The 27468-nt window shown below is 40.8% G+C and overlaps 1 protein-coding gene and 1 pseudogene across 2 annotated transcripts in view; one reads left to right on the top strand and one right to left on the bottom strand.

Moving 5' to 3' along the window:
* The window catches only part of NDUFS4 (NADH:ubiquinone oxidoreductase subunit S4), an 86353-nt gene extending 59206 nt beyond the window's left edge, over window positions 1-27147 (bottom strand). The window contains exon 1 of one of the 2 annotated variants that reach the window (XM_040977530.1): window positions 26988-27147. In XM_040977530.1, the coding sequence (XP_040833464.1) occupies window positions 26988-27085 (98 nt within the window). In that variant the 5' untranslated portion in view covers window positions 27086-27147. The remainder of the gene's footprint in view (window positions 1-26987) is intronic. The other variant, XM_040977529.1, reaches the window with a different exon arrangement.
* Window positions 22053-22157, top strand: LOC121154688 (annotated as a pseudogene).
* Window positions 27148-27468: the final 321 nt, after the last annotated feature.

Raw genomic sequence — 27468 nt, 5'->3', positions numbered from 1 at the left:
GCATTATACCAAACATGTAAGAAACCATACAACATTTTTACAACCATTTCTTAGAAGCAGAAGAAAACATCCCACCTTCTTCTATGGAGCCATCATTTCCCTAGCATAAACACTTAGGAAAAGGAAAAAAAAAAAAGAAATGAAAACAAAAGACCAATTTTCTTATGCATAAACATGAAAATTCTCAAACATTAACACACTGAATCCAACAAGTGTATAAGATATATACATTATTTTTAAAAAGATTTATACATTATAATCAAGTGGTTCTTATTTCAGGTATTCAAGGATGGTTCAATATTCAAAAATAAATGTATTCTAGCATACCAACAGGCTAATAATTTGGGGAAAAAAAAAAAAAACCTGACCATACTGATTGCCACATAAAAGGCACCTGGCAAAATTGAGAAGCAAAATTGAGAAGCCAAACTAGCAAAAGGGTCATTTCTGCAACTTGAAAAAGAACTCATGCATAAGATCTACAACTAACAATTGACTTAATGGTTGGTAATCAGATGTTTTCCCTCTAAGACGGGGGAAAAGTTAAGAACACCTTAACACTGAGCTGAAAGTCCTAACACAGTAAGCAAAGGAAATGGAAAATACACATTATAAGGAGGAATAAAAAAAGCTGCCTTTATTTGCAAATGACATAACTGTCTATCTAACAAAATCCCGCCCTCTTGAAACAGAAAGCAAAATACTAAGATGGGAATAGCAAGATGGCAGTACAAACTGATCATATAATAAGGTCAACTGCCTTTCTGCCAATCTACCAGCAGTGACTGGAATATGTCATTATGAACACCATACTATATACATTAGCATCAAAATAAATACTTACTTGTAATTCTAACAAAATATGCAAAGGACCTCTGTGAGGGCAACAGAAACAATTATGAGGGCAATCACTGAAGATCTAACTAAAATCAAAGCTCCTTGCATAATCACAGAGGAAAAGACTGTTAAAATACCAACTCTACAAATCAACTTTAAGGTTCAACACAATCCCCAAAAAAGCAAGCTACTTTTGTAGATAACAGAAATCTGGTTCTAAAGTTCACATGAAAACAGCCAACACAATACTGAAAAAGAATAACAATGAAGACATGACCACAGTGCTAGTACTCAAGTGTGTGACAGGCTATGAACAAGCAAGTCAATAAAACAGAATTAACAACCCAGGAATTAGCTACTCAAATATGGTGAACTGATCTTTGAAAATGCAATGAAAAGAAAACGGAGAAAAGACAATCTCCAACAACGTACTGCAACACTGGGAATTCACATGCCAAAAAAATCTACTGAGCAAATGTATACTTTTCAAAGTTTGATTCAAAATTAATCACACACTTAAATATTAGGGGCAAAATTAACAAACCTAGAGAAAAAAATCCAGGTATCCTTGGGTTTGGCACTAAATTTTTATTTTTAATGTTCTTAAACAATTAAAAAACAGAATCACAAGGAGAGTGAGGGAGACAGCAAGAGAAAAAGATCTTTTATCCACTAGCTCACTTCCCAAATGCTGCCAACAGCCGCGCCTGGGTCAGGCTGAAGGCAGCACAGCAAACTCCAGCCAGGTATTCTAAGCCATCCAACCCATCAGGCCAGTCCGCTACCTTCCTTGCACATTAGCAAAGAGCAGGATCAGAAGTGGAGCAGCCAGACGCCACTAGAGCTCCCATAAGGAACGCGCAACCAAATGGACCACAATCCTGACCTGCCGCACTGAGTTTTCAAGACACAATGAAATAAAGTATAACAGATTCTTCAGAGATTACCATGAAGAAAAACTAGGTAAATAGAATTTCATTAAATCCTAAACACCTTCTGGTCTGTGAAAGATGCTGTTAAGAGAAGGAAAAACCAAGTCACAGTCTGAGAGAAAATACATGCAAAACGTATCTGACAGAGAACTTCTACCCCAAAGAACTTTTAAAATTCAACAAACAACTCAAAATGTGAGCAAAAACATCAGAACAAACACCTCACACCAAAGACATATGAATAACAAACAGCTACTCATCATCATTCATGTCATTAGAAAATTACAATCAAAAATGATATAGTGTTACACACCTAAGCTAGCAAAAATCTAAACACTGACCCCACCTAATACTGGCAACAATGAGAGAAGTCTTATTCCTTGTTAACAGGAGTGTAACTAGACATCCACTCTGAAAGACACTCTGACATCTTCTCAATAACAATGAAACATTTTTAATACAGGATCAGTAAAGCACCAACCAGTTCACCAACTGAGCTGAAACCATTTATTCACACAAAAACATACCAAAAAATTGTTAGGGATTGGAGGAAAAAAATCACTTTATATCTGTTTGCCTATTGTCACCAAAAAAGAATTCAGAAAAGCAACTATTGAAAGGATGTGGAAAACTGAAAGCCCTCACTGCTGATGCAATCATCAAATGTTACAGCCTTGGGACCAGCACAGTGGTGTATCAGGTTAAGCCATCACTGGTAGTGTCATCAATCCACACAGGAGCCAGTTCAAGTGCCAATTGCTCCACTTTGGATCCAGCTTCCGGCCTCGCTGCCCAGGAAGAGCCAACGCCCCAGAGCTTGATCTCCTGCATCCACACGAGCAACCAAAAGATGCTCCTTGCTCTTGGCGTCACCCTGGAAGTTGTGCCCACTTGGACGATCAGCAGATGCACGATCTCTCCCTCCCTATAGTTCTGTCTTTCTAGAACTATCTTTAAAAAAAAATGCTGCAGTCCTTATGGAGCACAGTGCAACAGTTCCTCAAAATACATAGCAGACTTCCCATATGATCTATCAACTCTACTACACATAGCCAAATGCGCTGAACCCAGGGAGAGAAGCAGATCATCTGTAAGCCTGTGACTACAGCATCATTACTCACTGTAACCAAAAGGTGGAAGCAACACCAGTGTCTGCTGAATGAATAAACTAAATGTAACGTACAGAAATAACAGAATTGTTATTTAGCCTTTAAAAGGGAGGAGCAATCTGATACACACTGGAACATAGATGAACTCTGAAGACATTATGGTCAAACAAATAATCCAATCACAAAAAAAGATAGGCGGTGTGTGAGTCCATTTACATGACTTATCCCAAGTACTCAAACTCCCAGCGAGAAAGAGTCCTGGCCACCAGGCTCAGAGGAGAGGAAAATGGAAAATTCCTGTTTCATGGGTACAGAGTTCCAGTTTGGGAAGATAAAAGGAGTTCTGGAACTATGTACGGTGGTGATCATACACAATAAAGTGAATGTACTTAACATCAATGAATTGTACTTTAAAATCACTGAAATAGAAAATTTTATACTATGGAAACTTTACAACTTTAAAAATAGTAAAGAAAGGGTTTTCCTTGTGAAGAAATTATCCAATCCTGGTTTATACCACCAGTAAGGAGGCATACATACATACAAGTTCATCAAAGCTGATTTACAGCTTTGGCAAAAGAAAGAATCTTCAGATGTACATATAAATGCTACATATATCACTCATCTAAAAGAAATTTAGGCGTCTAGATAAGCACTCTGAATTTCAGGGGTAATTCATTTGTATTTCCTCATGTAGCAAATTTTACAAAAGTTACACTTAAAGTTCTCAGTATATGCCTATGATACAATATGTAACACTTTGTTATCATATAACAAACCAATTAACACCCTTGTAACTTTTCAAACCTTCTACAGTGGCATTATTATTCAACACTTTTTACATTTAAAAAGGTCTATAATTTTAAGTCTTTCTTTATTAATAGGCTTATGTTACAAGCAAGTACATAACAGAAAATCTTATGAAATTAACAGAAAAATCCAAGGACAAGTAGGCTCAAATGAACCACGTGACACCTAAATAACTACTGGATATTACTCAATTATCTAGTTTGCATTTCAGCATGGAGATACTTAGCTCAATCAAAGCAGGACAGGTTCAAAGCTACTTGGCAATTTTCTTTAAACAGAGATGTTACTAATCAGTCATGCACAATGTCATACATTCCTCTGGAGTTGATGCTAATTATCAGGGCTGCCTACCGACAGGGCAGGGCTCTAAGCATCAGGCATCAATAAAATTAATGAAAGTTAAGTGTCAAGACAGAATTTATTCTAGCCACGGAACTATTAGAAATGACACACCATCTACCAAAACATTTTAAAACTTGATACATAATTGCTCACCTAGTCCTCTGTCACGTTAAATAGCAGTGGTTAACACTAGTCCCCAAATGAAGACCCAGAGTAGAATCCATCACTATCCCACAAGGGACATGCTGTATGAATAAGAAATAAATCTCTGCTATCTTAAGCCAGATATTTTAGGCTTTAGTACACTGACAGATATTATCTTGACGAGCAAATTTCTATTCATGTCTTCTCTAGGGAATGCCATGTGAAACTTAAATTCAGGGATGTTTGTTTTGTATTGACCGTTTGAAGTTACAAGTGCTATAGCTTCAGAGTTTATTATTTTTTTCCTTAAAAAAATTTAATTGGAAAGGCAGGTACAGAGAAAGGAGATGCAGAGGGATCTTCCATCTGCTGATTCACTCCCCAATGGCCAGAGCTGAGCTGATCCATAGCCAGGAGCCAAGAGAGCCTCTTCTGAGTCTCCCACATGGGTACAGGGTCCCAAGACTTTGGGCCATCCTCAACTGCCTTCCCAAGCTACCAGCAGTGGAACTGGATGGACACGCATACAGGATCCTGGCAAATGCAAAGCGAGCATTTACCCCACTAGGCCATCACACCAGGCCCAAGAGTTTTACTATTTTGAAATGTAAGATGTCACATTTAAAAACCCCCAAATTATAGATTCTTAATCAATTGACAATTTACTTTTTTATTCCTTCAAAACTCAACAGAAGTCATAAACCCATTAGAAAATTGGCAGAAGCAGTCAGCCCCAACTTCCTGCTAATACATTGGAAGCACCAGGAGATGGCCTAGCGCTGTGGCCCCAGCCACACACCGGGGAGTGTAAGGCGGAGTTGTAGCTTCTAGCTCCTGCCTGGCCCAGGTCCGGCTGCTGTGACCCTTCATGCAGTAATCCAGCAGATGGAAAACTGAGCACTTTCTGTGTGTGTCTGTCCCTTATCCCCCTTCTACCTTTTCTCCTTCCTTTAACTCTTTCAAAGGAACAAAAGGTTTAAAAAGTTACTTGATTCAAAACAGCTTTGGTAGTACTCTTAAACCACTCACTTCCTAATTTTAAAACTATCTAAAATGCAGAAAATTATTTAACAGATTTGTTAAATATAATTCTGAGAACATAATCCTTTCCTCCCTCCCGTCCTCTTTCCTTCTCTTCTTTTCGAAGTCTTTCTTTTTAGTATTTCAGAAAACACTTGAAATTTCCATTACAATAAAAAGGCTTAATACTTCACTGAATAGTAAGTTCAATAACTTAAAAGCAAGAAGACCTGAGCTTGGTGAGAATATGGACAACTGCTATAAACAATGTGAATGAAATGATTTTTCCATGCAATTAAACAGTAAATTTAAGTAATCACATTGTGAATGTAAAATGATTACTATAAAATGCTTAACCACTAGTTTTACAAAGGTAAAAACACAAAGCTTTACAAAATAACTGTAGCAATGCTGAAACATGTGAACAAACAATTAAGACGTTTATTTTTTATTGGGAAGGCAGATTTACACAGAGGAGAGGCAGAAAGACCTTCCATTTGTTGGTTCACTCCCCAAGTGGCCACGACAGCTACAGCTGAGCTGATCCAAAGCCAGGAGCTTCTTCCAGGTCTCCCACATGGGCACAGGTCCCAAGGCTTTGGGCCATCCTCCACTGCTTTCCCAGGCCACAAGCAGAGAACTGAAAGGAAGTGGAGCAGCTGGGATGGGAACCAGGGCCCACAAAGGATATGGCACCTAAAGGGATAGGACTAACCACCCCTGTCATTGCACTGGGCTCTTTTAAGATTTACTTTATTTTCATTGGAAAGTCAAACACGCTGAGAGAACAGAAAGGATGATGTTTTGTCTGCTGGTTCACTTCCCAAGTGGCTATAATGATAGGAGCTGAGCTGATCTAAAGCTAGGATCCAGGAACTTCTTCAAGGTCTCCCACATGTGTGTAGGATCCCAAGCTTTGGCCCATTCTCAGTTGCTTTTCCCAGGCCACAAGCAGACAGCTGGATGGGAAGTGGGGCTGCCAGGATTAGAACCGGCACCCATATGGGATCCCAGAGCTTTTAAGGCAAGGACTTTAGCCACTAGGCTACCACACCAGACTCAAGACCCTTGTTTAATTTTAAGGAAGACTGCATTTTTTATCTCCTCATAGTACTTCAACTTCTCCTTTTTCCATCAGAGTAGGATTCTTGGCTTAAAACTACACTGCATTAGCCATAAAGCCATTGGTATTATGTTTGTATCATAAATATATCTGAATTAAAAAGTAAGAATTAGGACACAGAAAGTATGCTGAAATTGTAACACATGCTATTTGAATGGCCTAGTGCCATTATTCAATAACCATGTATTTAAAAGGGAAAGCTGTCATTAGGTGTTGCTTAGGCTTCATAGACAAAATGTCCACTAGCTAATCTGGAACACTGGGGTAAAATGTTTAAGAAACTAATGCTCACAGGATTAAAAACATAAAATATACAGATGAAAATATTAACATTGTCTTCATTTCATGAAATAAACTCAAAATCAGTCATGTAGTGACCTCAGTTACCTAGACCTATGTCAAAATTTCAGCTCTGTCATTTCAGAGCAGCAGCGCCTTAAATTCTTCACAATTCTGCATTTCAATTTCCTCATCCACAAGAATAAGGATGACACTACCTCACACTTCCTGCTAGAACTGAGTAACACGTTCATTGATATGCTGTGCTAGGGAATGTTCCGTTCTTTCCCTCTAACAACAATCGCTGCTTTTGGGTGCAACAGAAAAATCTCTTCCAGATTTCCTCTAAGGTAACCAGTTAACTTTGCTTTTGGATCCAAGTAACCAGGCAGTACCAGCAGGTCCGTGGCTCTACCTCCTCCTGCACTCCCTCAAGTGGATGAATTAGCCTCCCCACTTCTAGCCTCTTCTTCCTCAGAGCAACTTTGACCTGCCGAATCAAGCACTGAAGTTCCATCACACCACTCCTTAATATGCTTCTACCTTAGAATACTGCCAGGTACTGAGGGAGAGGGGACCATGATACACATCATTTGCTTCACATGGCTCAGGTAAAAAACGTACATATGTTTATGCACTTATTATGTGGAAAGCAAAATGTTAAATCTAAATAAAAATTATGTGGTGCATCCATAAACTTAAGTGTAAATTTTTAAATAAAATTAAATTTTATTAACAATATTTATTAGTATTAATATTTATTAGTAATTTAATAAAATTTAAAAAGAAAATTGTGTGATTAATCTGCCTCACCCGTAGAAAAAGGCCAAGGATTCCTTGAATAGGAATAAAAAACGCTCCAAGAGCAAGAGTCCGTTAATACAGATCTCAGCAGGGGCAGGGCAGGGGTGAGCATGGGCAGTGTGGTAAAAGAGTACATGGGAGACACAGACGAGAAACTCAAATTTTTTTTCTATATAAAATTCTGTTACTTGTCAAATATTCAAAATATTGCACTGAAAATTAATGTTAATGGCACTTTTATTTAGGGCATATGTTTATTCTAAGTCCTAAAATAAATTATATATATATATGTATTACTAAGTGTCACAATTCTCAAACTGTTTAGTTGGCTGATGAATGCGGAAAAAATCATCTTCAGTGTTAAGCAGTACCCTGTAATGCGTGTAAGTTAACTTTAAACTGCATTCTAGGAGTAGCTACTTATACTACACAAGTGGCAATCTATGGACTTCAAACACCATTATCAAAGTTCGCATAAAATACTTTCTGAATAATTCTGCCTTTCAAATAAATAAGTCTAAAAATCTGAAAACATTTCCTTGACAAAAATGAAAAGTATTTGAAATGGATATAGCTGACTAGAAAAACTGGGCACCACTGAGTAGTTTGGCAATTTATCAAGCTCAGCAGGCTAGACATTAAAGCAAGTGGGAAATCTTTACTGCCAAGAACCATTTGGATATTTGTAAGAACAGATACTACACTTGATTTTAGCCAAAAGGATATTTATAAACTAATTCACAGACCACACAAAATTATCAACTAAAAAAAATCAGCCTGCTGGGGGCTGGCACAGCAGGTAAAGTCACCACGTAAGACACCAGCCGCCCTCACGAGCTCCTGTTGAGTACCAGCTGCTCCACATCCAATCCAACTGCCTGCTAACATTCCCGAGAAAGCAGTGGAAGATGGCCCAGGTCAAAAGAAGACTCATTCCTGTAACTGGAGGCAAGTTATTAATAACAGGAAAACTAAAAATGTTGTGTACTACTCATCAGAGCAGTGCCAGTCTGAAGTCTAGTTACCTGAATAGCAGGAAGAGTAAGGGACAGACATAGATACTCTTCCATTTCCTCAGCCAGCCCCATCACCCAGGGCTGGACCAGGTCAGAAAGACTGGCATTCCACCCACACCCTGTACAGGTGTAGAGGCAGTTAGGGGTTTGATACATCTACTGCTGCTTTCACAGGTGCACTAGGAGGGAACTGAACTGAGGCAGAGCAAGCAGGACTCAAACTGTCCCTCTGAGATGGGATGCTAGTGTTACAAGCAACGACGCCATGCCCTTGAAAAAGCATTTTAAAAATCAAGTCCAATAATTTGATGAATTTAACTTTTTTAAACTCAAAAAGACAACTGCAATAGCATCTTTCCAATTTTATTATATGTGCTGCCGAAGCAAGCACATCTGCAATAGCATCTTAAAAGAACAATACAGGGTCCGGCATGGTGGCCTAGCAGCTAAAGTCCTCACTTTTCACGTGCCAGGATCCCAATATGGGCGCTGGTTTTAATCCCAGCAGCTCCACTTCCCATCTAGCTCCCTGGCTTATGGCCTGGGAAAGCAGTTGAGGAGTTCCCAAAGCCTTGGGACCCTGCACCCGCATGGGAGACCTGGAGGAAAGTTCCTGGTTCCCGGCCTTCGGATTGGCGCAGCACCGGCTGTTGCAGTTACTTGGGGAGTGAATCATCAGACAGAAGTTCTTCCTCTCTGTCTCTCCTTCTTTCTATATATCTGACTTTGCAATAAAAATAAATAAATCTTTTAAAAAAATTCTCTCCCACTCTCTAACTCTGCCTTTCAAATAAAAAATTTAAAGGAATAAAAAATACAAATTAGACTTTATCAACACTTAACAAAAATTAAGAAAAATGCAAGTGAATAAAAGCCCCAAAAGTCACAAAAAAATTATCAGATACACAAAATTTCATAAGGGTTAACTAATGAAGAAAACAACTTGCTTTAATATCAGTTAAGAAAAACTCAATAGTAAAGTTCATCCATATGTCATCAACAAAACTACAGACTAATAAACCTGAATAAGGGAACTAAAATGTCCACTGACCTCCCTTAGTAAATGACTGAACTGAAAACCTAAGTCAATGACATTTTAATAAGCACTGTCAGAACTGCACATGCCTTTTGATTTTAATCACAACACCGATCAACAGGAAGATAAGAAGCCAGAACTTTATCTACGGATTTCTCATGAGAAATGTTCTCTCAGTAACTGTCATTTTTTTTAAATCTTAAGAAAAGGGGGGTGGAGTTTAAGAGGGTAGCTGTGGCACAGTGGATATAGCTACCACCTGCAATCCAGATGAGCACCCATTCAAGCCCCGGCTGCTGTGCTTCTTATACATCTCCCCGATGTGTCTAAGCAGCAGAAGGCGGCCACGTACTTGGGACCCTGGAGCCTCATGCGAGACCAGGAAGGAGTTCCTGGCTCAGCCCAGGATGCTGAGGCCATCTGGGGAGTGAACAGAGACAAACATCTCTGAATCTCCCTCTCTGTATCTCTGCCTTTCAAATAAATAAACCTTTTTTAAAAATCTGTTGTTTAAAGACTCAACTGTAATTTTTTAACTTCAAAATATTTTTAGTTGTCTTAGCAATTATTCACACAATAAAATGCTTGAAATAAGCATGAAATATGTTCATTCTTAAATCAACTACAGTTAACTACAAAACAGTATATGCTTTAAAAGCCCAGTTAGACTCTACCAACCATATATCCTTTAGAAACTTATTCCAAAATTCTCGTATCAATTCTCAAGTCATCGAACACTTGTTGAAACTACACATTGTGTCTTACACACAATACCAGATCCAACAACTAGCTTTCTAGAATGTATACTTCCGTGGGACAGCAGACATATGCACCATTATTGCATGATCTGTCAGAATGTTAACGGTAGTTTTTATGACAAAGGTAAGATGCAGATAGGTTTCCTAAAGTGCTTCTAAGAACAATTTTGATTTCTCTATTCTTGCCAATCTAGCCAGTGCCTGACACTTACTGAGGCCATCGGCTGTATGTTTACTGAATTCCTGGCATGGTTGTGATCCTTCACAACCATCTAAAACTCAGTGGATCTGAAACAAGTTAGCAATCATTAGCTCTAGCACTCAGTTTGCTTTCCTTCTTGCTGACACACCTAGCCAGTTACTTTAGCCGTGTATCTATGTATGAAAAACTCCAAGAAGTAGAGCCGCAGACCTCTGACAGTCCTCTAGCACCAGAACAAATTGTTTTGTGTTTATTTTTTGACTAAGAATGATCACTAATGAGTATTCATTTGCATTTTAAACGTTTTAAAGATTCTCCAGCCCCCTTTTAGTTGATATGTATTGAATTTCTTGAGCCAAAAGTCCATATTTTAGCATAGATTGTGAATGGTAGATACTGAGATACAAGTTGTTGTGAATTTTAGAAAAAGTGTTCTATTTCTGGACGTCAGAACTCAGCAGTGAATCTGAAAGAGCTCAGGGTCCCAGCAGGACTGGTTTTTCTTGCAGGTGGCAGGGGAGAAGCTAGTCCCTCTTGTAACTTTTACAGACTGCTAGCATTCTTTGGCATGGGCTCCCATCACTCCAACCTGCTGTGAAGGCAACACAGCCTTCCCCCTTCTTCCTCCTGCACTAGCCTTACAGCACCACCACCATCACCGGGGCACATCCAGAATCATCTCTCCATCTCAAGAGCACCAACTGAATCGCACCTCCCAAGGCCCTTCAGTCAGATCACATTACCAATAACAGGGTGGGGATTAGGACACGAGCACACTGAGGGGACCTCTATTAACCTACTACAGATGAAGTTATCAGTAATTCTCCAGGCTTTAACTTAGAGTGCGCATGGTGTCAGCACTGTGGCAGCAGTAGATGAAGCCACTGTTTGCAATGCCCACATTCCACACTGGAGCACTCTTCTAGTCCTGCCTGCTCTATTTCTGATCCAGCTTCAACTAATGCACCTGAGTAAGCAGAAGACAGAGCAAGAACCTGCACCTGTGCACCTTTTGGGAGATCAATACGGAGCCTCTGTTTCCTGGTTTTGGCCTGTCCTGGCCCCAACTCCTGCAAACACTGGGAGAGTGAAGATGCAGATGAAGTTTGCTTGTTGAATAGTGGTCTGGAGGGGAATGGGAGAGCGGTCTCACTCTCACTACGCCTTTCAAATAAATCAATAGAACTAATGGTAGGTTCATTTTGCTATTGTTCTTACTATATATGTTACATATGTTCATGCATATGATATTGTACAGTTTAGAACATTTTTTAAAAGAGTGAACAGTTATTAAAGAAATCCTGACAGTTCAATGAATGGATAAAGAGAATGAGTATTCAAAAGGAAACTGAGAAAAGAAAATTGAAAGCAGAACTCAAAGGAAAAAAATTATTTCAAGAATAAGAAAGTCATTTTTGGGGACTGCAAAAGTCATGTAAGATTAGGACTGAGAAGAGTATATTCAATTTAGTAACAGGGTTACTATTGACCTTGAAAGCTATTTCAGTGGAGCAGTAGATGCCAAAGACAGACTGCATGAGGCTGGGGAGGGCATGGGAGGTCACAATCTGGAAAAAGACAGTTGGAGAAAATTCTTTTACATACTCATGAATAAAATACTGTAACATAGGACAAAATTCAGCATGTTCTGATTATCTAGAAAGAACTGAAAGCTAAGGCAACATTCACAAGAAGAGAAAAACATTAGAGAAGGCAGGAAACAGGCAAACAAGATACAAAATGATTTTGAAGAGAAGGAAAGGATGGTAATGTCGCAGTTCTAGATAATTAGTACATGGAAGCATGACACGACAATATTCACTTACATACTTCATGGAGCAGAGATTACTACACCCATTTTCTGGAAACAGGAACAACAACAACTACTGGTGCAGCTGACTCCAGCTCCAAAATGTTTAACAACTATGTTAGCTTAATATGGATTTAACATAGTAGTTCAAAACGAGAAATGTAAAGAATAGAGCATAGTAGCTTGGTTAATTTCAGGAGTTCATAGGAAAGTTGCTTAAAAAGTGTTTCTCCAAGCTGGAGTTACAGACATCAGTAAGAGATTTGTAAGGAAGTTGGGCACATTAAGAGTTTGAACTCAAAGCTGTAAGATTAAATTGGGAACAAAAACAAAATCTTGAGCCAGCAAATTCTCAATTGGCTAATCTGCTCTTTGCAAGTGCCAGGATCCCATATGGGCACGAGGTTCACATCCCAGCTGCTCCACTTCCCTTCCAACTCCCTGTTGACGTCCTGGGAAAGCAGTGAAGGATGGTCCAAGGCGAGAATCTGTACTTGTGTGGGAGACCCAGAGGAAGCTCCCAGCTCTGGACTGGCTCAGCGCCAGCTGGTGCAACCATTTTGAGAGTAAACCAGCAGAGCTTTCTCTGTCTCTCCTTGTGTCTGTAAATCTGTCTTTCAACGAAAGCAAATAAATCTTATCAAAAAAAAAAAAAACTTGAACCCAATCAGGGTGCACTTAAAAGGAGTAACATTTATAGTCTAACAATATTTATAACAGAATAGCATTGTTTTAAGTCTCAACTAAGAGAAAAGAGAAATAACCTCAGAAGTACAGTGTATCCAGCCCAGTGAAGAGCTGTGTACAACAGTGTGCTGAGATATAAACTGTAAGGCAAGACTACAAACCAGGGTAGTAGTCATGGTCAATAGAGGAGAGTAGGACAGGACTCGTCCTCCAGTGCTTTCCCAAGCCACAAGCAGGCGGTTGGAAAGGAAGTGGAACAGTCAGGACATGAACTGGTACCCATACGGGACCCTAGCAAGGCAAGGATTTAGCCACTAGGCTATTGCACTGCATGCCATTAGCCCCCTTTTTTAAGTAGAATATTTTGTTGTCACTTATAATCAGACGACATTTAGGTATACATTATCTATAATTCCTACTTCTGCAAAACAAATTACAAGTTTTTTAAACACGTGATGGTTGGTTTTGCTTTCAGAAAACATGATTACTGTTATTCACTAATGGTGGCTACAAACGTTTCCTTACTGGCTCCAGAAAATTCACCCACCTCTTGCCTTAAAAAAAAAAAAAAGGCAAAAACTTGGAAGGCTGGCACACACATATGGTTCACATGCTGCATCCATATCCAGCCATTCACCTGTGCTTTAAAGAATTAGCTGCTGGCATCCTGTTGATAGAGGCAATCAAAGAAAGGCTCAATCACTCTACGAGACGTACACCAGGGCGCTGAGGACTCTACGACTCTAAGTTTATCTCTTGCAGCATCCAAGGCTTCCTGAAAACGAAGGTTTGCCAGTCACCTGGCCTCACTCTTTTGGCTCCGGGGTGCCAACAAATGACCTACCAACTCACAGACTCTAAGAACAGATGGGAATGGATCCAAAGAGCTGTACCAAACCTGTCATTAGTTCTTTAAACATGGAATCAACAGGGAAAAAAATCCTCTTCCCTAGAGAACTCCTATGATTATTTAGACTTCAGTGAGTTATGAAAAATCAATTTTTAGATCCTCTGTCAATGTCCTACAACAGATGAAGGAAGTGGATTTCAATGAGTTCAAATCACTTTATAATCATGAAAATACATTATACTATAGTATGTTAACAGACCACCTTGAAATGAGATCACTCACGTAATAACACATATAAGCCAGTTACCCACATGCCTAAGTGTTCCACGGGACACAGTTCGTAGAATCCGTGTATAAGCTCTCAGAAGCAGCAGGTTACACAGCCCTGGCTTAGGAAGTCTCTACCATCATTTCTGGTGCTATTACATTCCCTATGCCCATTGCCTTTTAGCTACAGCTACCACCTGGTATCACACCTCAATGAATTAAGCCTCTTTGGGTAAAACGTACAAAGCACACCTGTCCCTGCAATTCCCACTGAAAGCAACCTTAGAATATGGATGTGATGCATAAACCAGCTAGTTGAGAGTTGAAGCATGTGCAGCAGACGGCATGCCGAGATGCACACGGGAGACAGGACACCCAGTTCAGAGGCCTGCAGGGACGCCTAGCACCATGGAGGCAGAATAAACGGACCATCTCTCCCGGCCAACCTGTGACAGCAAGGATCTGCGTGAGTGGAGACTCTAAGGTGGACTTGTCAGCCAATGGGTCTTAAAAGGATTTCCTCAAATTCACAGCAGTGAAATCAACAGCATCTCAGAACTATAAAAATCACTTCAGCAAAGCCGTCTGAACACACTCCACATTGGGGACCTGAGATGACCCTCATTCGCAAGTATTGATGCAACTGGACTGCTGGAAGCGGCCCTCTCCCTTTCCTACCCAATTTCTCCAGAACAGGAAGACTGGAAACAGTTGTTGCATCCATTTTCCCCCATTCCTTCACCCTCCCCTCCCTAACCTCAGATCTGCATGGGCATGTATCCCTCTACTACAGAAACATCATTGAAAATAAATTTTTTAAATATAGTCTCCTGCCTGAACTTAACGCAGCTGGAAATCAGACGCATGCAATTCCCCTAGTGAAACACCTTCACTAACAAGAAGGAAACTGACGCTACCTCAGACTACAACAATTGTCTGCTTGGCTAGACACAGCCAACGCTCAAGTCAATCATGTTTCTCCATACATGAATAACTAACAAGAAAACGAAATTTCAGGGCCAGTGCAGTGGCCTAGCACACTATCTGTGGCACCAGCATCCCATACATTCTGGCATAAATCCTGCTGCTCTACTTCACATCCAGCTCCCTGCTTATGTCCTGAGAACGCAGCAGAGGATGCCTGAGCCTTTGGACTCTGCATACACATGGGAGAGGCAGAGGAAGCTCCAGGTTCCCAGCTTCAGATAGGTTCAGCTCCAGCTCTTTGGCATTAGAACAGTGAAACAGGGCACAGAGCACTTGTCTGTCCCTCCCTCTCCATGCAAACACTGCCTTTTAAATAAATCTTAATAAAATACAGCTTTTTAAATATATGTATTTTTATTGAAAAGCAGATTTACGGAGACAAGGGAAGTCAGAAAGATCTTCTGTCTGCTGGCTCACTTTCCAAGTGACCACAAGAGCTGGAGCTGAACCAATCCAAAGTCAGGAGCCTCCTCTGGGCCTCCCAATGGGTGCAGGGTCCCAAGGCTTTGGGCCATCCTCAACTGCTTTCCCAGGCCACAAGCAGGGAGCTAAGCAGAAAGCAGAGCAGCCTATGTACGAGCCAGTGCCCACTTGGGATCCTGGCAGTTGCAAGGTGAGCATGTAGGCACTGAGCCATTGTGCCCGACCCTAAAATTTGTTAAATAACACTACTTGCTTTAGCTCTCCAAACTTGGGATAGTTGAACATAAATCTAACAAAACTTGCAGGATCTAAATACATGTAAAACTGCAAAGCACTAATAAAGGAAATCAATCAACATCATGTTTATGGATTAGAAGACTCAATAATAAAAATATCAACTCTGCCCAAATTATAACAGAAATTTTTATCAGTGTAGACAAACTAATCCTGAAGTTGATATAGAAAAGAACAACTTTGAGGGGCCTGGTATAATGGCTAAATACTTAACCTTCAAGTACCAGGACTCCATATGAGTGTTGGTTCGTGTTCTGGCTGCCCCACTTCCCTCCCAGTTTCCTGCTTGTGGCCTGGGAAAGCAGTTGAGCAGGCCCAAAGCCTTGGGACCCTGCACCCATGTGGGAGTCCCAGAAGAGGCTCCTGGCTTTGGATCAGCTCAGCTCAGCTTTAGCCACTGTGGCCAACTGGGGAATGAACCAGTGGATGAAAGATCTTTCTCTTGCAAATCTGATCTGCCTTTCCAATAAAAATTAAAAATAAATCCTTTTTAAAAACTGAATAATGAAGCTTGAAAAGTTACAACTATTTAATTACCATATACAGTTACTACAATAAAGAGCTACAACAATCATTTCAAAAATCTAGTATAGACCCAGTGAGGTAGCCTAGCGTCTAAAGTCCTCACCATGCATGTACCGGGAACCCATATGGGCATCAGTTCTAATCCCAATGGCCCCACTTCCCATCCAGCTACCTCCTTGTAGCCTAGGAAAGCAGTCAAGCATGGCCCAAAGCTGAGACCCTGCACCTGCGTGGGAGACCTGGAGGAGGATCTGGGCTCCTGGCTTCAGATCGGCACAGCTCTGGCCGAGGTGGTCGCTTGGGGAGTGAATCAGCAGATGGAAGATCTTCCTCTCTGTCTCTCCTCCTCTCTGTATATCCTTTCCAATAATAAATTTTTTTTAATGTCTAATATAATTCCAAAGACTGCAGAACACTAGCAGAGGAATTTAGATCCATGAAACAGTACAAGAACCAAATGAGGAAGTATGGTAAACTTGACAAAAGTACAAAAGCAATTAAAATGGAAATGATTTTCTCAATAAATGGTGTTGAAACAGTAACATTAATAAGCAAAGAAATACACCCTGAAATACTTCAGCTTTACACAAAAACTCACTCAAAATGGTTTAAGATCTAAATGTAGAAGAAAACTTCACAACGAGAATATAGAACCTAAGTTTAGGCAAAGAGATTAGACGCAACGTGTGTAACAACAGTACAATGTGGGAAAAGAAAGCATTGTTACGCTGAACTTAATCTTTACACAGATATTATAAGTTACAGATTAAAATTTCTGAAAACCAGGCCCAGCACGGTAGCCTTGTGGCTAAATCCCTGCTTTGCATGCACCAGGATCCCATATGGGCACTATCCTGTATCCCAGCTGCTCCACTTCCCACCTAGCTCCCTGCTTGTGGCCTGGGAAAGCAGCAAGAGTGAAATGATGCTCATCTATCATTACCTAGAACCCCAGGGGGGATGGTATTAGGTAAACACTATCTCCTACCCCTCAGAGCCCACACTGAGGAGAGCACTCTCTCAGTACTTCATCACGTGCTGCACAGCTCAGACTCCAGGGCTCTCACACATCTACCCGGCATCCCTTATGGGTGCTGGCTCATGTACCAGCTGCTCCACCTCTGATCCACCTCCCTGCTTGGGCCCTGGGAAATCAGTAGTGAATGGCCCAAAGCCTTGGTATCTTGCACCTGCATTAAAGACCTAAAGAAGCTCCTGGCTCCTGGATTTGGATCAGCTCAGTTTCCAGCATTTGCAGACACTTGAGGAGTGAATCAGTGAACAGAATATCTTTCTCCCTGTATCTCCTCTCTATAATTGGCCTTCCCAATAAAAATAAATCTTTTTTAAAAACAGATTTTTTTGGAATATGGATAAAGTTCTAAAATGTGACTGCACAACTCTGACCATATCAAAAGGTAGAACAGTGTAACCTTGAGTAAATTTTACAATATGTGAAATATAGCTCAATAAAACTGTTACAGAATAAAAGCTAAAGAGACTGATGCCATGAATAGTGGGCTAGTTTGAGCCAGAGGTGTTGGTATCCCTTCTAGGCTACTGACGCCAGCTGTTCCACTTCCAATCAAGCTCCCTACTTATGGACTGGGAAAGCAGGAGATGATGACCCAAAGCCTTTGGCCCCTGTACCCCCATAGGAGACATGGAAAAGGCTCAGGGCTCCTAACTTCAGATCCAGCTCAGCTCCAGGCATTGTGGCCCTGAGGTGAGAGAACCAGTGAAGGAGCACCCCTCCATCCCCAACTTCTTACTCTGCCTTTCAAATAAAAATACATTTTTAAATAAATTAATAAAAACTCAATGAAACACCACTGTCAGAATCAGTAAGTGACAGAACAAGTATTAACAGGGATACAAACAACTAGTGTGATACTCCGCTGGTAGACAGGAAAATTACTCTGGAAGATGGTTTGACAATCTCTTACCAAGTTGAACATCTCCTTACTTAACCCAGGAGTCACCCTTCTACATACATGCTCTCGAAAAATGAAATCACAGTCATATAAAGTCCTACACAAAAACTTTACAGCAGTCCTACTTACAATCACCCAAAACTACAAATAAATTGTTGGATAGCCTCACGTGGGAATACCTCCTCACAGCAAGCTGCGAGCATTAAAAAAGCTGGACAGTATATAATTCCAATTACATTGCACGCTCAAGATTACAAAACCATCGAGAAGAAAAGAGAACTGTGGCCAGAGGGGATAGGAGGGGATAGGACAAGGTCAGTGAGTCCTTTAGGGATGATACAGTCTTCAGACACTCTATACCTGATGGTGATCGTGTTTACACCGAAGTGCAACGGGGTTAAAATTCTAAGACTATATGTCAAAATGAAAAACTACGAATCTCTTTACAGTTTAAAAATCACTATTTTTTAAATCCAGCATAAAGACTACTTTTGCTTAGTTGCATTTCAAGTCATTAAACCATCATCTGATAATCTCATTTAAATAGAAGCAATATATATGTGTGTATCAAAGAAAGACATTGGCAAATGGAAAATGTCCTGAGGAGTATTCTGAAGGACCAAAGCATCCCCAAATCTGGCCATTAATAAAGAACAAACACACCAGTGATGACCAGCCTGGAGCATGGATTCGGAGATAAATGATGACAAATGTCTTCAATTCTGTAGAGAACTGACAAGTGCGTGGGGCTGGCGGGAGGGATGTCAGCTACGTTTTACGTAGTTTGAAAGAAAAACACTAGCAATGAGTCTAAAAGTAGTCAGAAATTTAAAACACTTCTATATTTATATTCTTGCATTAAATTAAGTACTGAACTCCTGGACCTTAGAGTTTTCTTACAGACATTATATGAATTACATTACTTTATGAATCTAGAAATTGTTACCCATGAAAGTAGAAAGCACTGAACATTCTTTAATAAAGCTCCCATTTGCCAAAATCAGATATTACACAAAAGTAGATATTATAAAAACACCTTTAAGTTCCACGTTAAGATTGATTAAATACAAAATCTTCACAAAAAAAAAACAAGATACATATTATTTCTCCAAATTTCCTCAGTCTTACTAATAAAATTAAGTTTAAATTATGAATGTCTAATTCAGCCCAGTTTCATTAGGCTTGAAAGACTAGAGTTCTAAGTTTCATACAAATTTCTATAAGGACATTGATGCAACCTCTTGAAAAAGAAGTGCTCTTTCCATACAAAGAGTGGTAGTCCTCAAAGAGCCCAAACATGTGCATTCACTTTAAAGCTCATCAACACAGACTGACATTTTTAGGAGAAGCATATGGCTTGCTGAACGGTCATCTAGAACAAGATCTTTTGTCTAGTAAGCCCTATTCAAGGACCATTTACTTATGTATGGAGAGGCCAAATAAAAGAAAGAACATATTTCTCAGCCCTAGAAAACACAAAGAAATAAACTCCTCATGTTTTTGTTTAAGGACACAGCATACTATGTTATGAAAGCAGCCAGATATTTACTCTGAGACAGTGCTCTCAACATTTGAAATGATTCTAAGAAACTGCTAAACAAAAGAACTTTCGAGAAGCAAGACACTTTCTTGGAGGAGCTATATTCAACCAAAGACCACCTCCCTTAAAAAAAAAAAAGCATTTCCATTTTAAAGGATAAAACACTTTCTTCTTAGAACTTTGAAGGGCAGAGTTCAACAGCTGTGCTCTATTAAACCTGAGCCCTTCCAAAAGGAAGAACAAGAGTCTCTCAAGAGGGAGGAACACGGCCTGCTTTCTCCAAAATTATCAGAATGCCTTCTTTTGCCTCTCAGGAATTTCAGCAAGAAAAAGCCGCAAAATTCAAGTTAGACCAGGGAAACACAAAGATGTTTCTGGAAACCTCCAGTATGCCTCTCCCAAGGAATAAAACACATTTCTAAAATCTATCAAGATAGAACGCGAGCAACTGTTATTTGAAAAGAAAAAAGAATATTCAGATCTTTCTTTCCATCGGACGCACCACATAGAGCTAAGACAACTGAACTTTTCTGAAGTAATACACAGCAGATGATTCTCATACAGAAAGCATTTGAAAACCACGGGAGCATGATCCCATATGAAGGAAAGGTAACAGTGAGTCCGGACAAGAAAAGGTCAGTTAAGTCACTCACTTTCTAAAGAATCTAAGATTTTATTTATGTATCAAAATATGCCTAGCAGACAAAACTAGTTGAAACAGGAATTTTTCATTGTTTTCAGTTAATTACCTAAAAGAAAAAAGATGTAAGATTACTTTAGTGAAATATTTAAATATTTACTGAAAGCTGATACAATAAAACATGGTCACTGCAAAATTCAGGTACAATAAGGTTCCACCAGGATCTTTTGACTCTAAGCTAAAAACAAGAGTGAAAAAATTCATGTATTAAACATAATTCCCCATGAAGCTTAAAACAGGTCAAGACTTCAACCCCAACCAACTACATTTCTTTTTTTTTTTAAAGATTTTTTTTTTAATTTTTTTTATTGGAAAGGCGGATATACAGAGAGGAGAGACAGAGGAAGATCTTCCGTCCGATGATTCACTCCCCAAATGACCGCAATGGCCGGTGCTATGCCGATCCGAAGCCAGGAGCCTCTTCAGGGTCTCCCACACGGGTGCAGGGTCCCAAACCCTTGGGTCGTCCCGACTGCTTTCCCAGGCCACAGGCAGGGAGCTGGAAGGGAAGCGGGGCTGCTGGGATTAGAACCGGCGCCCATATGGGATGCCGGGCGTGCAAGGTGAGGACCTTAACCACTGCGCCACCACGCTGGGCCCTCCAACTACATTTCAACAATCAACCGTTTCACTGAGTCCACCTGATTTCACACAAAATTCTAATAGATTTAGTTGCTTGATACGAAAGCTCATGATAAATGACAAGTGATTTAACTGCTGCAGGGAAACCAACTGGTCACAAAACGACACACCGACACTATTAAAAAGCAGACACATGGGCTCGGAAAGTAGAGCAACATCCGACAGACTCAGAGGCAGCAAAACGACACCCGACGGCCACATGAACAGGGGAGTAAAAGACCAAACAGTTTCTCAAAGAAAAAAAAAAAAAACTTGCCAAAAGGAAGAAAAAGCTGCAGAAACAGTGAGATTTTATTTTATGATTATCAGAATTTACTATTGCTCATTGCAAAAGTGAACAAATCCACTTGGACTGCTAAATCAGACTGTTTCCTAGTACTGAAAGCTTAAGTACTTCACTCCTGTGTACCACTTCCTCACCTGGAAGACCACAGGAACACCCGAGTTCACTGAGTAACTGGATTTGCAATGTATTTTAGGAGCATCCTCATCGAAAGTTCTTTGTATTCAGTACAACCGGCCGTGTTGTACTTCACACTGTTGTACAAAAACCTGCGGTATTTTATAATCATGATACCTCCAAACAGACCTCTTCTTACATGTTATTGCATGGGTCCAAATTGCTCTACCTTTCTTCATCCATGAAAACCCACGCATTATTAACTTTACAAATTCAGCAGACACAGCGCAACAGCCTAGTGACTAAAGTCCTCACCTTGCAAGCACCAGATTCCCAAATGGGCGCTATTCTAACCCTGGCAGTCCCGCTTCCCATCCAGCTCCCTGCTTGTGCCCTGCGGAAGCAGCCGATGATGGCCCAAAGCCTTGGGCACCCTGGACCTGCGTGGGAGATCCAGAAAAGGCTCCTGGTTTCTGGCTTCAGATCAGTGCATCTCCGCCATCGTGACCACCTGGGCAGTGAATCAATGGAAGGAAGATCTTCCTCTCCGCCTCTCCTCCTCTCCGTATATATGCCTTTCCATCGCTTCTCGGCCTTTTGGCCAAGATCAAGTGCAGTATCTGTATTCCTGCCTTTCCAATAAAAATACATAAATATTTGAAAAAAAATTCAGGTAATTAGCTATTCTTATTACAAACAAAAACAAGCTCTCATGTTCCACTGAATACCTTTTCTACTTCCTGCTTTTAAAAAAACTGAATAGAAAGAATGAGAACACTCACCAAAATGCAGGAGAGCCCAGCTAAGATTACTTTAATCTGAAAGCTACCAGAGTTCTAGCTGAAATTCCTAAAACCAAAGTCATGAAGAACAATTAGAGAAGATTATACCCACATTTCTGTACTATGTATTTACATGTATCTAGCTCACTGATGAGGCTTTTAGCAGAAATTCTCCAATGGCTTCCTGCTTTCCTCCATAATCATTCATCACAAATATTTCAGACATCTATTTTTATTACAAAGGCAAATTTACAGAAAGGAGGAAAGACAGGAAGATCTTCCATCTGCTCCCCAAAGGCCACAATGACCAGAGGCGAGCTTAGCCAATCCGAAGCCACAAGCCAGGAGTTTCTTCCGAGTCTCCTATGCAGGTGCACAGTCCCATGGCTTTGCTGCCTTCCCAGGCCATCAGCAGAGCCAAGTCAGAAGTGGGGCAGCCAGGACACAAATTGGTGCCCATTAGGGATGTCAGCACTTGGGGAGATGCAGGGTTAGCCATTGAGGCCACAGCATCAGCCCCCCTTAAGTATTTATTCAGTCATCTATGTGACAAGTTTTTAAAATAAAATTGTCCAGCCCTTTAAAACCTTGTGACCTTATCACGTAGTCTGTGTGCTATAACCTACTCATTTGTAAAATGTGTGTGTGTGTGTACAAAAAGTAGAAGCTGTTATATGGAAGTAACCAACATGCCAAACTTCTTCTGGGCCACAAGGATGATATGTCACTCAACTGATACTTCATATAAACTCTTGGTTTTTGCTTTGCTTTGTTGCAAGTACTTACCTAAAGAGCAGATTTCACCTAGGATCTGCCCATCTGACATCAGAACAAACAGAACATGGCAAAATACGGGACAATTCTTACAGTTTCAATGTGGCTACAGACACGTTTCCACTCACATTTAATGACCAAACAAGTTACACGACCAATGCTTAACGATACACAGTTCTAGCACAGGAAGCAGGAGGATTCTAAGCAAATATACCAGCTACCAGAATACCTACCACCAGAATTTTTTAAAATTTATATAAATATATATATTCAGGCTCAATACTAAAAAGAGCATTTGCATAAGGAAGGTTTATTTTGTGCCAGACTGTCTTTATTCTACTATTAGTATTTTTGAAATATTCAGCTTTTTCCAAAGTATTCAACAAAGACGTTTGCAACTGATGAAAACACACCAATGAAACATGGGTATTTCTGAGAAAAGTAAGAAAAACAAACCTATGAAGCTATATCACAAAACATTTCAAGCTCTCAAAATTTGTCTCGGACAGCACAACAACAGCAGAAGGAACCGTCCTTCAGACAAGGCCTGGCTTCCGCTGAGAAGCTGGGTCAGTCAATCAATTGATCCTAAAATGGTGCTCACTTCGGCAGCACATATACAATTTAACTTAAAATGTTCTAAATGATTCTCAAATCTGGGCAGAGCTTGTTCCCCATCAAGGTGCAATATACACAGAATTCTCATCAATCTCAAGATCACTTCATTACAGGAGGTCCAGGGAGACTCAATTTCATACTGTTATTTTGAAAGGCAATAAAGCTAGAGATTGGACTTCAAGGCAAATCGCATTAAGAGGTTCATCTACGTGGTACCCAACGCAATCAAGAACACTTCTGAGCATCCACAGCTCTAAGACCTTCGCCACATACAGCAGACTTAATGCAAATGGAGAAGTAAGGACACAAAGCTGGGCAAAATAAGCATGAGCAAAAACATACTGAAATAAAACCACTATCAAAATACCCCAAGTTTTAAATATTGCTGTTTGATACCAGAGTACCCAACTCAGTGAGTATTAGCTGAACCATCTCCACCATTTAATATTTTTTATTTCTTATTTCCAGATTAATAGCTGTTTTGCTTTTTACTGATACATTACAATTGAATTCATGGAAGTTAATGTAGCAGCCAACTGTTTCCATGCACTGAGGTTCCCTTAATTTCAGTTCCCTCATTCCTGCCTTACCACCTGCTCAGCCTTTTCAGATCCTACTTTAAAATCATCATGGAAAAAACAGTGCTTAGGGATGAAAACATAGTATGTAGGGAAAGGAACTGTAACTTTCCTTCAAAGTGAGAGGATTATAACCTTTCAGGGTTAAAAAAACAACATATGAAAAGGTTCTAAGTGTACTAACCTGTTCTTAAAATTTGTTTTCCTTGCCTTTTAAATGTTTTAAGCTGATATAACTGAGAATTAAGAAATAAGAGTTTGAACAAATTCTAAATAAAAACTTGAAGAAACATTTACTCTGATTGGTTATTACACCATATACACATGCAGCAAGACATCATATAGTATGCATGCAAAAAAACTTTCTTAATAAATGCAGGGCCGGCACCATGGTGTTAACAAGCTAAGCCTCTGCCTGTGGTGCCAGCATCCTAAATGGGTGCTGGTTCGTGTCCAGAATGCTATTCTTCTGGTCCAGCATCCTGGTAATGGCCTGGGAAAACAGAGGAGGATGTCCCAAGGCTTTGAGGCTCAGCATCGATGTGGGGGATCCAGAGGAAGTTCCTAGCTCCCAGCTTCAGACTGGCCCAGCTCTGGTCATTGTGGTCATCTGAGGAGTGAACCAGTGGATAGAAGATCCTCTTTCTCCCCTGCTCTCTATACTCTGTAATTCTGCCTTTCGTAAATAAGTAAAATGCACATGCACCAGGAGCAGTGGTCTAGCACACCTGGGATGTCCATAGAAGTTTCAGTTGAGAGTTGGGCTGCTCAGGCTTTGCCTCAACTCCCTGCTCTGTGTGGGAAGCAGAAGTTAATGACTTAAGCAATCCAGCTCCTGCCACCCATATCGAAGACCTGGATGGAGATCCTGGCTCCTGGCTTTCACCAGGACCAGTCCAGGTCATCGTGAGCATTTAGGGAGTAAACGAGCAGATGAAAACTCTTTCTCACTTTGCCTTTCAAACAAATCAATCTCTTTTTTTTAAGATTAATAAAAAATGCTTTTTGAAAGTAAAATGTTACTTTCAAATCTCCAGTGTTTGCTTAATTCCAATTCTCTGAAAGGCAATCTAACAGAAAGAGTCCGTGTTTCCATTCTCTGGTCCCCTAACCAAACACCTACAACAGCCAGGGAGGGCTTGAGTGGCAGAAACCAGGAGCCCAGACACCGTGAGGACTTGCCCCAGGGGAATCAGAGTCATCCTCACTTTCTACCTCCTAGGATGCATTAGCAAAGAAGGAGAACAGCAAGTGGAGCAGCTCAAGGATCCAAGTGGCTCTGAAATACACGATCGTGCATAAAAAGCAACAGCTTAAGCTATTACACAATGTTCACCCCTTCAAATCTCGTATAACACACAGGCAACTTTGAGTATGCCCAGTAATTACTCCCCACTTCCGAAATGAAATACGCTCTTCACATCCATCATGAGGACTGACAAGTCACTGTGACTCAAGAGAAGCCCGCTTGCTTTTCTCACCCAGGCATCAGTGGGCCCTTAAAACGTATTCAGTCCTATGGCGATTATGAATACATCACTACCAAGAATGCAAAAAATCAATCCCAATAATACTGGCAGAAAGGTGCGGGACGGGGGGTAGTTACCAAGCTGGGTCACTGCTAAATTAGCACAAAGTGGTTCACTAGTGGTGGGTGCAGCGGAGCTTCGATACACAAGTTCCAGCCCTGAAGCGCCATATACTTACGACATACGTATATACCTTTCTCCAACATTAGACTCTTAGTTTTCTATAACTGTACTACATTAAGTATTGTCCCACTACTGTCTTCAAGCCTTCTCATCCTCTTCTTTTCCAACCAACACACAGCTGAAAACCCTAGCCAAAAAAAAAAAAAAAAAAAACACCTCCCCAAATTCCTTCTAATGAACATTTTCTCTCTATTCCTCTTTATTAACTTGATTAATATTCAGTCAGACCCTCCTCTCAATGTTCATATCCCACAAGCTTCACATCTCCATCCAGTCTCGGCTCCCCTGCAGAGGAAGCAGGGCTCCAAGAACACAACAATGCTTTTCAGAAAAAAATGCTTTTCAGGTGTAGGTAAGTTACAACATTAGTTCTATAATCATTTAAGGACATTCGGAGAAATAAGCAAATAGAGGATGAAGTAAAGCAATCCGAGAAAGAAAAAAAACAATTTTTAGAAAAATGCAAAACAAAACTGTCCCTGAATAACTGTGAATCTTTAATCAATTATGTCCTGGGAAACCTCGGGGGCATTACCACAAGCCTTTTCTAAATGACCTTCCAATACTAACAGCGGCCACCGTTTGATTAATGCCGAATTCCAAACAGGTTTTCCTCCCAAGCAAGCCGACCGATAAAACACGCTTCCCGCTCAGTCGTTCTCTCAAGACCATTTAAAGCCACACAAGAACGGATGACACGAGCCTAACCTTCCAGAAGGGACAGGGGTGGTGGGACCAACAGGTGACCACCAAAAAGGGGGGAGGGCAACCGCGACTCCTCCCCCTTCCATGGGGCCAGGACTCGGCGAGCGAAGGCCCCCCTCTCCCTCGGCCACGAGCTCCAGGACTTCCAAGGCCCCGAGGCTCGCCCTCAAGCGCCCGCCTCGCCCGGCCACGGCCCGGGGGAACGCGGCTGGTCCCCGCGACCGCCCGCCCTCTCCCGAGCAAAGGGTCAGCGCAGGACGCTTTCCCGGAGGGCTCCTCCGGGACTCAGCCACCAGGGAGTGGAGGGACCTGAGGAGTCCGAAAAAGAAGCCTAGCGATGCTATTACCTGGTTGGAACCTTGGCAACGCAAAGGGCAGTCGCTGCCGCTGCCCTTCTGCCCAACAACGCCTGCCTCAGCGCCACTGACATTGACACCGCCGCCATGTTGCCGCCGGCGAACGCCAGGATGAGGAGGACGGATCGCCGCGAGGATCGAACTTCCTTCGTTCTCAAGCCCTTTTAACTGCAACCTCGCGGCGTCCTCTGCTAGTTTGCTTGCTTTCTAAAACCATCTTGAGAAAAGAGGCAACAGGTTTGCTTCAAAGAGATTTTTTTTTTAAGAAAATGGATGAGACAAAAAAAAAAAATAAAAGCAAAAGTGCTCTGAATGGAAAATTACTGTCCTCACATATAATGCTTGTTGGATGTTGAGAACGGTTATTTGCAATGATAATGAAAAGAACATAAGAAAATACTTGAAAATTTAAACACCTGCAACTCATAATTTTTCAAAGAACTCAGACTATCTGGGGCTGAGCCCACTGTAG

Source organism: Ochotona curzoniae, unplaced genomic scaffold (genome assembly GCF_017591425.1).
Source record: "Ochotona curzoniae isolate NIBS_2020 unplaced genomic scaffold, NIBS_Ocur_1.0 contig_2754, whole genome shotgun sequence".
NCBI classification, from domain to species: Eukaryota; Metazoa; Chordata; class Mammalia; order Lagomorpha; family Ochotonidae; genus Ochotona; species Ochotona curzoniae.
Note: the sequence above shows the minus strand (reverse complement) of the source record. Positions and strands in the feature narration are given on the sequence as shown.